We start from the raw sequence: 13,346 nt of genomic DNA on the forward strand, positions 1-13,346 counted from the left end.
GATCCTGTCTCAAAAACAAAATTCTGTTGATGAAAGTTCAGGTTAGGTGTTCTAGATTTAATGGGAGGTGCTTTATAGAAAGTGCAGCATATCCTTTGTCTGATTCCAAACTCATGTAGAAGTCTACGCTAGCCAGTAGTAATGGCAGCTGGGAGGTGCAAGTTCTCTCCACCCAGGCTCATTTTCCACGCTTTGGGTCATGGGGGACAGCTGGTCCTGGACTCTGGCACTAAGAAAGCATGACTCCTGCCCCGTCTTCCCTTGAGGGGCAGAACAGGGCAGAGTCTGTGCCTGTGCCCGTGCCCAGCATCACGCCCACCCCGCTGCCTTTGCAGGCACATGGTGCTTCTGAAGGAGCAGTACGGGCAGCAGGTGGTCGTGAACCTTCTGGGAAGCAGAGGCGGAGAGGAGGTGCTCAACAGAGCCTTCAAGGTAAGGCCAGGCTGCCCTCTCCACAGCTGGGCTGGGCGGCGGGTGGCCATGGTGGAGCATTGAGCCTGGAGGTGGCTCCTGCAGGGACTGGAGCTGACAGCCCAGCCCTCCTTCGTTTCCTGAGGCTTCCCGAGCATTCCGACCAGTGAACACGGCAGTGCTCGGTGACTCGGGCCCTGATACAGTGAGTGTAATTTCTTTTTTTTTTTTTTTTTTTTTAAGACAGAGTTTGGCTCTTGTCGCCCAGGCTGGAGTGCAGTGGTGCAATCTCAGCTCACTGCAACCTCTGCCTCCCAGGTACAAGCGATTCTCCTCCCTCAGCCTCCCAAGTAGCTGGGATTACAGGCACTCGCCACCACACCTGGCTAATTTTTGTATTTTTAGTAGAGACGGGGTTTCACAATGTTGTTCAGGCTGGTCAAGAACTCCTGACCTCAGGTGATCCACCCACCTCAGCCTCCCAAAGTGCTGGGATTGCAGGCGTGAGCCACCGCGCCCGGCCTAGTGAGTGTAATTTCTGTGAGCTGATGGTTGGGAGAATTTGCTCAAAGTCAAAACAGAGCATCTCCTGTCCCCAGCCATGTGTCCCTTACCCTCCCCATGTGGCTTTGAGGGCTTCTGACCTCTCAAGGTACCCCTCTCAGTCCAGCCCAGGAGCAGGCAGGCCTCCCCTTCTGCCCTGGCTGGTCCTGGGTGAGTTCCCCCAGCCCCACAGGGCACCCGGCCTCAGGGCTCAGGAGCAGGAACTTCGGTGGCTTTCCCCTGCTTGCCGGCTGGCCTTCAAATTTCCCCCTCTTCCTCGGGCTTTCATGGCAGCTCCTGGACCTGCTGCTGCTGGGCTCCTGTGGGCTCCTTCAGACTTCCCTGGGGGCTTTTCCTGGCGATCCTGGACAGAGATCCTGGGCAGGGTCACAGAGCCATGGGAGCAAGAGACTCCGCCCACCTGGCCAGGGTCCATCCCTGTGCGTGGATCCCAGGCCTCCAGGCCCCGCCCCCTGCTCCCCAGGCGCAAGACGTTCCAGAATGAGCCAAGGGGGCTCCTGGTTCCTTTACCAGCCTCCATGTCCCCTGCCTAATAGAGGAAAACTCTCTCGTTGTTTAAAGCTCAAAGATATCCCTTACAGAGAGAGCTCGAAGTTGCCTCACTGGGGGTTAGGGCGATCTCTGAGCCTTTCCCTCTGCTTAGAAACGCCACATGCTCGTGCTCAGAGCAGGCACTTCCTGGTTGCCAATTTTATTTGGCCAGACCTGCTTTTCCTGTTTGGTTTGTTGCTATTAGCAACGAGCTCCAGAAGTGTCTCCCTTCCCACCCATCTTGGCAGTGATGCTGGCTGCTAATTTGAAGGAAGAAGGGAAAAAGCTAAAAAATAAGAACCCCAAGTCTTTTTCCCCTATGCCTTGACTTGTGGCCCCTCCCATCAGTGGGTGAAGTGCCCCGCACTGGTGAGGGCGGGAGATGGCAGCCACCTCATGCGGAGAAGGGTGGGCTCCTGGCCAGGTAGGGAGGGACACTCTAGCTGAAGACCTGGGTCATGGCCCAGCCTGGGGTGGCCCTCAGCCACATCAGCTTGGCCCAGACCAAGGTTGGTGGCCCGGCAGCCTGCCCAGGGCCCAGTGGCCATCAGTCCTGCTGGATGAAGCACTGGCTGTGGAATGCATGGCACTGAGCCACCAGGCACTGTTGGGCTCCTCCAGCTTCTTGCTCACAGCAAGACTTGCTTGATGATGGCAGCATTGCATTGATTTACACTCAGGCCTATCACAGGCAGTCACGTTGAGTCAGATCAGATGACCCCCAAGTCCTTCTAGTCCTTCCAAGTCACTAGGACCTCTGGCTGGGCAGAGGCTGGACTGGCCTGACCTGAAGCCACAAGGGCATGGGTGCAGGGTGAGAGGCCTGGAAGCCGGGTGGCCTGGGTAGGCGGACAGTTTGTCCTTCATCACGGGGCTCTCTGGGGAGAAAGCCAGGGAGCTGCCAGGCCAGGGAAGCCTCATATGGAAGGGAGGGCTCTTAAGGGCATCCTGGTGCCATCAGCAGCCCCTTGCCCTGCTTCCCATCTCTCCCCACCTTCACTCTGGCTCCCTGACCATCCTGAAGTAGCATCGGGATGTGGGACCCACCTGGGCCACTTCAGCTGGAGACTTGGTCTCTTCAGAGCATAACCACCAGAGGCTGGTGTGCGGCAGGATGGGGCCGGTTACTAGGGCAACGGGGAGCTGGATTATGAGCTCTGCAGCCTGCCGCAGCACTGCTATCTCCGAGGGCCAGGGGCACCTGGGCCACCTGAAGAACAGAGCAGTCCTTCCTCACCTGTGCCCTCCGGAGAGCCCTGCAGGAGTATGATCTCTCCAGGGAAGCCACACCTGCTCTGGCTTCTTTTGCTCAAGGGGGACCTTCTGCCGTTTCGCAGGCAAGATGCTCTTTGTGGGTTTTGTTCCCCCAGGGCCTTTGTCCTGTGCTTCCCTTTCGGGGTCAACTGCCTGGTCCACTGTGAGCTTCCAGCTAAAGCACGTCCTGCGGCGAGTCACCTTGGTTAGCCGCACGGGTCAAGCTGTGCAAGGAGCTTGCCCTCCTCGTCCTCCCTTCCCTCTGCTCCCCTCACCGCCCTCCCCTCCTCTTTTCAGAAGCTGCTCTGGGCTTCTTGCCACGCGGGCGACACGCCTATGATCAATTTTGACTTCCATCAGTTTGCCAAAGGTGGGAAGCTAGAGAAATTGGAGACCCTCTTGAGGCCACAGTTAAAGCTGCACTGGGAAGACTTCGATGTGTTCACAAAGGGGGAGAACGTCAGTCCACGGTGAGGCTCGCTGCGCACTGTGCCGCGTCTTCTGCTGGGGGGAAGCGTCAGTCCACGGTGAGGCTCGCCGCGCACTGTGCCGCGTCTTCTGCTGGGGGGAAGCGTCAGTCCACGGTGAGGCTCGCTGCGTGCTGTGCCTTCTGCTGGGTGAGGCGGCAGAGGGGCCGTGCAGTCTAGGACATGTGCCCTATGAGGGGCAGCTTCCTTCCCTCCCCACTCAGTTACCCTTGTGGTTTCCTGGGTCGTAAGCTTGGCGACGCCAGGAATCTTGGGTTCCAGCTTCTCCTCTCCCTTCCCACAGTAGGAGACAGGCTTTTGAATTTCTCAAGGAGATGTTGAGGCATGGTTTTCTGGCAAAAGAAATGAACTAATAAAGGGGACTGCATTAAAACATGGAGCTCCACACTGTGACACAGGCCTGTGAGAGTGAGGGCCACAGTCGCGGTGGGATGGCTGGCATAGACTTAGATTGCTCAAGGAGACCAGGGTATGGACTTCCCTGTTCAGAGCAGAGGAGAAAAACGAAGTCCAGTTCCCTCAGGTCACATGCAGGGGGTCCTCATTATTTGCAGATTCCATATTGGCTTATTTACCTATTCCTTAAAACTGATTTGTAACCCCAAAATCAGTACGCAAAGCATTTTTGCTGGACATTCACAGACGTGTGCAGAGCAGTGACAATTTGAGTCACATGTACATGCTCCCGGCTGAGATCAAACACGATGATACTCTGTCTTCATATCTCAGCCCTCGTATTTAAACAAGTTTCCTTTTTGAGATTTAGTACCATGTTTTTCACATTTGTGGGGTCTTTGTTAGGGGCCCCCCTTTGTTCGGGGATCTCATGGTTTAGAATGGCCCCAAGCATTGTGCCAAAGAGCTGTCTAGTACTTCTGAGCACAAGAAGGTGGTGATGTGCTTTATGGAGAAAATGCACGTTAAGATAAGCTCTGTCCCTATATGAGCTACAGTGCTGTCCGCCATGGTTCAGTGTTAATTAAGCAAATATATATATTCAATAAGGTGTCTTTATATGGAAACATACATAAAACAAGGTTGTATATTGATCAGTTGATGAAAATGTGACCAGAGGTTTGCAGGAACCTAACCCTATATTTCCCCTAGGAGCGATGGTTCTGTGTTCATGTGCAATTCAGTGTTCCTACAACTTTATAGAACATAATTGCTATAAATAACAAGGACCAACTAAACTTAAAACGACCCAGCTGTGCAGGCTACTGAGTGTGTGTCCTGGGGTCTGCCTGCCTTTCCAGAAGTGCTGGGGATCCACTGGGATGGACACTGGGGTTTCTGGGGGGCTATTGGTGAGGAGGTGAGGGGTTCCTTCTTAGAACATGTTTCCTCACACCTGTAATCCCAGCACTTTGGAAGGCCAAGGTGGGCGGATCACAAGCTCGGGAGTTCGAGACTAGCCTGGCCAATGTGGTCAAACACCGTCTGTACTAAAAATACAAAAATTAGCCAGGTGTGATGGCACACACCTGTAGTCCCAACTACTTGGAAGGCTGAGACAGGAGAATCGCTTGAACCTGGGAGGCGGAGGTTGCAGTGAGCCGAGATCATGCCATTGCACTCCAGCTTGGGTGACAGAGGTGAGACTCTGTCTCAAAAAAAAAAAAAAAAAAAAAAAAAAAACCATGTTTCCTTGGGAGTCGACAGTCAGACATGGGCCTCTGTGCTATGGCCACTGCTTCTTTGAAAACAACATATAACCGTTTACATTTCTTCTTGTCCTAAGTTTTCAGAAAGGCACTTTGCGGATGAACTGTCTTGACTGCCTGGACCGAACCAACACTGTGCAGAGCTTCATCGCGCTCGAGGTGCGTCCCTGCCACAGCCTTTTCGGCCATCTGTGCCAGGTCCTGTGACTTCAGCTGGACAGGCTGGGCTGAGCACCTTTAGCGGCAAGATGAGGGTGGCATCACCAAGACAACTTTCTAACTATGGGGAAGGTGGACAGGGAGACACTGGGACATCCAGAGAGGGGTTCCCTAGGAAGCTGCTTTCTCTGTCATAGGCACACTTTCTCACACCCTCTTGTGAAATGCATCCCAGACATGGTGGCCCAAAGGCTCCTCGGGAACAGCGGTTGTGTGTAATGATTATCGTGGATGCACCATTGGCCAAAGGCAGTGTGAGGCTGGCCGGATGAGGCTGGATTTGAAGCTGGGGAGGGAGACCTCTGTCTGCATGGCCCCAGCTGCCTGGTTGACCTCTCCTGGCTGGGGGGTTGGGGGTAGGGTCAGCACCCCCTGCTGTCCACCACTGTTTGCTCTTCAGCCTCTGGCATTGGGCGGGGCGGGGTGCAGGGGCATTCAAGTGTCAGGGGGTGAGAGGAGGGCTTGGGTGGACCCTATAGATAAAGTTGGGGTGAGGTGTGGGAAGTCACTCTCTGCTGTGGGAACTCCTCATCCTCTGGAGGGGCACAGAGTCTTCCAGGCACAGCGTAATCCACAGGCTGCCGAATAAGGAACCTCCTGGGACAGTGTGCGGGGCCTCTGTGGGAGAAGCCAGTGACAGCCATCCCTTATTCCTCCCCAGGTCCTGCATCTGCAGCTCGAGACCCTGGGGCTGAGTTCAAAACCCATCGTTGACCGCTTTGTGGAGTCCTTCAAAGCCATGTGGTCTCTGAATGGCCACAGCCTGAGCAAGGTGTTCACAGGCAGCAGAGCCCTGGAAGGGAAGGCCAAGGTAGGGCCCCGCCGAGGGGGCAGGGTGGGGGCCCCAGGGACCCCCCTCACGGCCTGCGGTCTGGGCTCTCGGCAGGTGGGGAAGCTGAAGGATGGAGCCCGGTCCATGTCTCGAACCATCCAGTCCAACTTCTTCGACGGGGTGAAGCAGGAGGCCATCAAGCTGCTGCTGGTCGGGGACGTCTACGGCGAGGAGGTGGCAGACAAAGGGGGCATGCTGCTGGACAGCACGGCGCTCCTGGGTAGGGCCTGCCGCAGACAGGGCGAGGCAGGGAGGTGGGGTGCTCCCCAGCCCCACTTTCCCACCGCCTCTGTGCTATCCAGAGAGCGGGTGGCAGAGGTGCCTGGGATCTGAGCAGTGGACCATGCACCTTGCAGCTGTCACTGCCTCTCCCGGGAGCCTGCGCTTTCCTGCTGGGCCTGGGAGCTCACGCTTCCTCTGTCTCGGCTTGGACTGTGTTTCCATCCCAAGAAGCGGGAGACACCAGGCGGGCTCAGGGAGAGGCCGTGCACTCTCCTAAACGCATCGGTGCCTTTGAATGCTAACCTACTCCAGAAACTTCCTCAGCTGCCTGGGCTCTTGGGCCCTTAGCAGGTGATGTTGGCTTTGGGAGCTTCCCATGAAGTTGGCCTCCAGTTTCTCTTTTGGCCCCTGAGGACCCTGTAGAAACAGAGAAGGAGGATGCTGTCATCCCCTGGGGATAGGGCACCTTCTGGTCTCAGCGGCAAGACATCATGATTCCATCAATATAGGAGGTTCCTTTGGGAGCATTTTAATGGCATCTTCTTACCTGAGCCTGTAAACATATTAGGTCTCATGGAAAAGGAGGGGAAACCCAGCATTTTTCCTTATAAGAATGTACAAGTGTCGCTTTAGAAATGTCAGGTGTTTTTGAAAAATGAACTAGCCCATGCTTAAAATGGGTTCACGGCCCTTTCCACTGTCACCGTCACTGGGGGAGCTCTTATTTGGCTTCCGATAGGCACGGTGATATTTAGTTTCTACTCTGGAAACAGTGCCAGCTCTGTAAAAGGTGAACGAAGCTCCATGTTGTACAGTGAGTCTTATTTAATAGCAAGGCAGACATGAGTTAGATTTGGTTTACATCACAAGTTTAAAAGGTGGAATGTATTTTGGCTATCTAGAGGATGGAGATGGTTCTGTGTAGTGACTTTTTAAAGCCTTAAGTCTGGGGCAAAACAAAACATATCAGACATGCAGGCTGGAAGGCAGAGGATGCAAAGGTGGCTGTCTGGGTTGGTAAGACACTTAAAGTTATAGTGTATATGGACGCATACACAATGAAATATGGTCAGTTACAGCATGCCCTTGCTTAAATTCCTATGCCTTGTTCTTCTACGGAGTGGACGGTGAGGACACAGCTTTTCCCTGTCGTGTCTGAGATCCCTATGTTCTGATGTCTCATGGCTTCTGGCTTCAGTTGGGGGCAGGGGTATAGACGGTGAGTTTCCAGTCTTATGTTTTCACGCCTTTATTGCAGAAATGCCATAAGGGAAGCACCGTGGTGACCGTGGTTTTAAGCCTTTTGTCGTCTTCGTAAGGAGCATACCCTGGTTTATCTCTAGAGGCTCATGAACCATCTGTCTCTGCCAGGCAGCCTCTTCTGTCTTTTTGGAGGATGCCTGAGCTTTGGAACTGCAAAGAAATGTGCCTTTTTATGCCTCCTGACAGTGACTCCCAGGATCCTGAAAGCTATGACTGAGCGTCAGTCCGAATTCACAAATTTCAAGCGGATCCGGATTGCTATGGGGACCTGGAACGTGAACGGAGGAAAGCAGTTCCGGAGCAACGTGCTCAGGACGGCGGAGCTGACAGACTGGCTGCTCGACTCGCCCCAGCTCTCGGGAGCTACCGACTCCCAGGGTGAGGGCAGTGACTTTGGGGGAGACAAAATCCAATTGCACCTAACCTGACATGTCACGCTTGACCCTTTAGTGGCCATCGTCTTGTGGAATTTCATCTTTGGTGTTTTCCCTCCTCACAATGTTTAAATAGCACCGTGGTCTGACTCTCAAGAATGCTGCCTCGCAAGTAACTGACCTTTTCCCTTTCCCAAATGTTTAGAAGAGTTAGCAGATGGTGAATCTCTCTTTTCTCTTTGCATACAGTGATGGTGAAGTCTTAGGCTTTCATCAGTAGAATCTTTTTGTCACCAGGCGGAAGGTGTGGCTTCTAGGGCCATGTAACTGTGAGGTTGGGAGCCAAGCCTGTCTTCAGTGTTTTGTTTTTGTTTTTTGTTTTGTTTTGTTGTTGTTTGCTTTTTTGAGACAAGTTTCACTCTTGTCACCCAGGCTAGAGTGTAGTGACGCAATCTCGGCTCACTGCAACCTCCATCTCCAAGGTTCAAGCAATTATCCTGCCTCAGCCTCTCGAGTAGCTGGGATTATAGGCGCCCACCACCACGCCCAGCTAATTTTTGTATTTTTAGTAGAGACGGGGTTTTGCCATGTTGGCCAGGCTGGTCTCGAACTCCTGACCTCAGGGGATCCCTCTGCCACAGCCTCCCAAAGTGCTGGGATTACAGGCATGCGCCACTGCGCCTGGCCCTGCCTTCAGTGTTGATATTGACCAAGAACAGCTCATCCCTGCCTCTCCCCAAACCAACTCTATTAATCTGCTTTAAGTAGTCACAAAATAATTCATGTGCTATTCAGGAATAAAATAATTCCAAATGTTGACACCTCACCTTTTATCTTGTAAGATACACTATTGAATGGCCCCAGAACTTAGGATCTGAAGAATAAGTGATTCTTGTCCAGTCAGCGTTGACTCGGGCCTTGGTTTTTTTGTTTGTTTGTTTTTTGTTTTGCTTCCTTAGACTCAGGAACTTGTGGTTCAGGTTTTTGCCTGTTGGTGAGTGACCTGTGGTCTAGCTGACATGCAGTGGCCCATGTGTACATCCATGCCCCACAGCTGCCTGGGTAGTGCCCAGAGCCCCATCCCTTCCTGTGCACACGCCGTCTGTGCCCTCCTTTCTGCCTCTGAGGGCAGGTGGCAGAGTCCACCATTCAGAGCCACTGGGGCTCTCCGTGTCGGTGGTAGCCTGGGTTGCTGCTTGTGGTGCCTCCAGAAGCCATTCAGGATGCCCTCCGGAGCAGGCCCATCAACGCGGAGAGTGCTTAGCACAGCCGTGGCTCAAGAGCCGTCACTCCCGTCCCCACGAAAGTGACTCCTCTTCTTTTCCCTGCAGGAAGGTGTGCATGTTTTTAGCAAGCTGGCTGGTATTTTGCAGGGGATCTTTTTGGGGTAGACACTAGCAGGCTCCCCAGCAGTCCCACTAGAGATACACCAGGTTCCAGAGAAGGAAAGGAGTGCTGTGGTTACTATTGCCAAGCAGATCAGACAGAGGGACGGGGATTGTTTTATTTAAAAAAAAAAAAAAGCTTTAAGTCAGGGAAACTAGAGGTTCCAGGTTGCCCATTGTGGTCAACAGAGAAGGAAGTGGACAGCCTGCCTGGCCTCTCGCTGACAGAGGCCACGTCCTCCTAGCTGGACCCTGGGGAGGTGGGCCTCTCACTTTCTGCAGCAGCTGGAGCCATGACTGGGCTTGGTGGCTCAGGAGCCTGGGTGTCAGAGGTCGTGACTGGAGAGATTCAGTCAATGGCTACAGGGTTATATTAAACTCTGACCTCCCCTGTTCAAAGGGAACAGAACGGACGGAGGGCCCCTCTGGGCTCACTGCTGCATTTAAGCCAGGCATTTCTGAAGCAGATTCCACTGGGGCAGTTCCCAGCAGCAATGGTAGCCACCTGGAGTTGGACTCAGGCAGTGGACAGTATGACTCGGGAGAGGGGACTGGGGAGCCCCATGAACTCGTAATGCAGGACTTGGCGGTTCTGACTTCTGTCATCTCTTGCCTTGCTCCCCAGATGACAGCAGCCCAGCTGACATATTTGCTGTGGGGTTTGAAGAGATGGTGGAATTGAGCGCAGGGAATATTGTCAATGCCAGGTAAGGGGCCAGGTGTGCAGGGCCGGGCAGGGACTTCCTGAGTCAGGTGCCTGGCTGGGAGCAGAGCCTCTGAGGCTCTCCGGGAGCCAGCCTACTTCTGAGCCAGCTAAGCTGTGGCCCTGGCTGTGTGGGGATCTCTCACCTGGCTCCTTCTCTATGCTCACACATGCACCACCCCGTTCTTTCCCTGCTACTTAGGAAGTAAAAGGAAGGGCTGATGATTGCTGTGTTTTCTCTGCAGTGCTCTGGCCTTGGCCACTTGTTGAGGCTAATTTATGCTGCCAGAGGGAGCTGGCATGTGTGGACCTGGGGTGCAGGGGAAGGGCGGGGCTGGGACTGGGAGAGTAGTTGACTCATGTTTCCTGGGGAGAGGTGAGAAAGTGTGAGTGCCGGGAAGAGGTACTTTCCTCCTGCACACCAGGGCAAAGGAAAAAATCAAAACCACTGGATTTTTATTTGATATGAAGTCAACTGGGCGTTCCCCCCACCCCCTGCTAAACTGGCCTGGCTTTATTTTAAGGAACTTTCTGAACAAATAAATAAGACTGACTCTGTGGGGCTGCTATGAGAAGGTCCTGGGTTGGGTTTCAGGGGTCAAGGAAGGGCTGCTGTGATGTGTGAGACATAGCCAAAAACACCCAGATCCTCCACTAGAAGAAGGAAAGCATGACACTAATATTGGGGTGCGGGCAGCGTGAAATCAGTTCTGCAAAAAGAATAGGCTTGGGCTGGAGCATTTGGTAGGTGGGAGATAGATGTACTTCCAGCCACCTGTAAACAGCATCCTTTCCTTTTCTCTTCCAGTACTACCAACAAGAAGATGTGGGGTGAACAGCTTCAGAAAGCCATCTCACGCTCTCATAGATACATTCTGTTGACTTCGGCACAGCTGGTGGGCGTCTGTCTTTATATCTTTGTACGTCCATACCATGTCCCGTTCATCAGGTAAGAACATTCTGTTTACACACAGCTGGGGAACAAGGGGTTGTTAGTCTTTGTGTTTTGTTCTTTGACTTCCTCCTCCTCCCCCATCCCCTTCTGTAACAGGAATCGGGACTTACCATTATTTTAGATAAATGCAGCAAAACCCCCTAGGAAAAACTGGGCTGAATAGAATATTCTCTAGCGATTAAAAAGCCACCATGGGAAATGTCTAACTCAGGAAGCTGAACTCTTAGAAAGGGTGTTACATGATTGTCATCGCCCAAGCTCAATTCCGTGCAAGGAAAAGGGTTCCTTGTTGGAATCTTATAGACAGGAAACCTCTGACCAAGAGCTGAGTAACTCACTGGGAAATGCCAACTCTTTTGTCCCTTTTTAAAAGAATTCTAAGTAGAACGTGTGGGCCTCTACAACTGTGACCTCATTGTCATGTCTCCAAGGTGCATGCTTTGTGAGCATCAGAAAGGGGGCGAGCTTAGGGGCGGCATTCCTCTTGGGGTGTGGGTGTGGGTGTTTGGATGCTGGAGGAACTCATCTTTTCCCCAGCTTGCGGTTGGCCTCATCTTACCACCTGGGCCTACTCATGGCTTTCGAATTTCCACCAGCCTTTCGGCAAGCTGGCAGCAGGCGTTGAACTGACCTCCCCACTGAGCCCCTGGGTCCCGGGAAGGGCCTGTGCCTGCCAAGAGCACCACGGGTACACCCCTGCAGCACCTGGAGACTAAGACTGTGCTGCCCATAATCCTCTTCTCTGACTTTCAGAAGATGTTTAGGTCCCTGTCCCTCTGCTTGTGTTATTTTGGCAGCTTGGCAGTGTCCTAGGTTAGCAGGTGAAGGTTAGTAAAGGTTAAAGGCAAGGGCAGGGGGAGGGTGAGAGGTAAAGCATTTGAGAAAGGGCTCAGAGCTGAGGAGAGCCAGGTTTCCCAGGCTCAGTGTCCTCGGCTTCACGTGCCTTTAGCCCTGAGCTGCTTCCGCCTGCACCCCTTCCATCAGTCATCCCCCCAACCTTGTCTGCCAGCGAGCAGATGCACCAGCAGGCCTCAGTCTGTGGCATGGCTGTGGAAATGTTAACAAATGTGCTTGCAGCCCATGTTTCTATGGACTCGTATGCATTATAAGTGGGCATTTGAATGCAAGCAGGCTCTGGCATTGCATAAAAGTCCTTTTGAGACCATCTACCCAGCCCAGCATAAACAGCTGCCCGTTTCCTAGCTCTTAAAGTGCATTGATTGCTGGGCACGGTGTCTCACGCCTGTAATCTCAGCACTTTGGGAGGCCGAGGCAGGCAGATCACTTGAGGTGAGGAGTTTGAGACCAGCCTGGCCAACATGGTGAAACCCTGTCTCTACTAAAAATACAAAAATTAGCCGGGCGTGATGGTGGGTACCTGTAATCCCAGCTACTCAGGAGGCTGAGGCAGGAGAATTGCTTGAACCTGGGAGGCCACAGTTGCAGTGAGCTGAGATCACGCCGCTGCACTCCAGCCAGGGTGACAGAGCGAGACTCTGTCTCAAAATAACAATAATAATTAAAAAATGTGTTGATTGCCCAGATGACACCTCCCATGCATGGCATGATGGCTGCACAGGAGTGGGGTGGGCTGGTGGGTGGTGATGTTTGCGCCGCTCCTGGTGGCAGTGAAAACCTGGGCAGATGCAGGCATTGCCCTGTCTTCGGCTTCATGGGGTGCTCAAGTGAGCACTTCCCAGTTGGGGTGTGGGGGAGATGTCCAGGCAGCGGTGGGCAGCAGGAGGGAGGCGGCCTCCTGACCAGGAGTCGATGACGGCCACGGTGGCCACTGTGTTGAGCTGATGATTTTGGAGCACTCAGAGCAGCAGGTCCCGAGCTGCTGCTGGGCCCTTCTCTGTGGCAAAGCAGGGTCACGCTTCTCCTTCAGGAGCTGACGGCATGCACGTATCCTTCTGTTCCAGGGACGTAGCCATCGACACAGTGAAGACGGGCATGGGGGGCAAGGCGGGGAACAAGGGCGCCGTCGGCATCCGCTTCCAGTTCCACAGCACCAGCTTCTGCTTCATATGTAGTCACCTGACGGCCGGGCAGTCCCAGGTGAAGGAGCGGAATGAAGACTACAAGGAGATCACCCAGAAACTCTGCTTCCCAATGGTGAGCGGCGCCATGGGGACAGCCAGCACCTCCCTGCTCAGCTCAGTCCCAAATGTGACTGTTGATAGGAGCCAGGCATTGGGGACACAACCACAGGGAGGGCCCCTTCCTGGAGGGCTCAGCGCTGGGGGAGGGGGAGAGGGCTGTGTCCCTCCATGGAATTGACCTGGGGCAGGGTTAGCCACGTGCCTGGAGGGGGCCAGCTTTGCAGCATTTCCCGTTGCTGTACAATTCCTGAGTGTCTGCATGGCCACTGGATTTGTATGTGTGCATTTTCTGATTTTCTAATTCAAGTGATGGTTTAGGGAAGAAAACCATGTCCATGGTCTGTCCTGTCCAAGTGGTGAAGAGCATTTGAATCCACAC

General features: G+C 53.5%; 1 protein-coding gene and 1 long non-coding RNA gene across 23 annotated transcripts in view; one reads left to right on the top strand and one right to left on the bottom strand.

The window, feature by feature from the left end:
- Positions 1 to 13,346, top strand: part of SYNJ2 (synaptojanin 2) — a 130,190-nt gene that overhangs the window by 77,487 nt on the left and 39,357 nt on the right. For 14 of the 22 annotated variants that reach the window (XR_010157798.1, XR_010157797.1, XR_010157795.1 and 11 more), the window contains 8 exons: positions 336 to 432; positions 3,058 to 3,230; positions 4,990 to 5,071; positions 5,793 to 6,183; positions 7,635 to 7,826; positions 9,833 to 9,914; positions 10,719 to 10,859; positions 12,788 to 12,980. Coding sequence is in view for 18 of the 22 variants with exons in the window: in XM_054686960.2 (XP_054542935.1) it covers positions 336 to 432; positions 3,058 to 3,230; positions 4,990 to 5,071; positions 5,793 to 6,183; positions 7,635 to 7,826; positions 9,833 to 9,914; positions 10,719 to 10,859; positions 12,788 to 12,980 (1,351 nt within the window). In the remaining 4 variants the exon portion in view is untranslated. The remainder of the gene's footprint in view (positions 1 to 335; positions 433 to 3,057; positions 3,231 to 4,989; positions 5,072 to 5,792; positions 6,184 to 7,634; positions 7,827 to 9,832; positions 9,915 to 10,718; positions 10,860 to 12,787; positions 12,981 to 13,346) is intronic. The other 8 variants (XM_063812686.1, XM_016956528.4, XM_016956532.4 and 5 more) reach the window with 1 other exon arrangement.
- LOC129144415 (uncharacterized) lies at positions 10,339 to 11,214 on the bottom strand. The gene is made up of 2 exons (XR_008548849.2): positions 10,976 to 11,214; positions 10,339 to 10,884 (listed from the first exon to the last, which is right to left on the bottom strand). It is a non-coding gene; the product is annotated as an uncharacterized LOC129144415 (long non-coding RNA).

Source organism: Pan troglodytes, chromosome 5 (assembly GCF_028858775.2).
Source record: "Pan troglodytes isolate AG18354 chromosome 5, NHGRI_mPanTro3-v2.0_pri, whole genome shotgun sequence".
NCBI classification, from domain to species: domain Eukaryota; kingdom Metazoa; phylum Chordata; class Mammalia; order Primates; family Hominidae; genus Pan; species Pan troglodytes.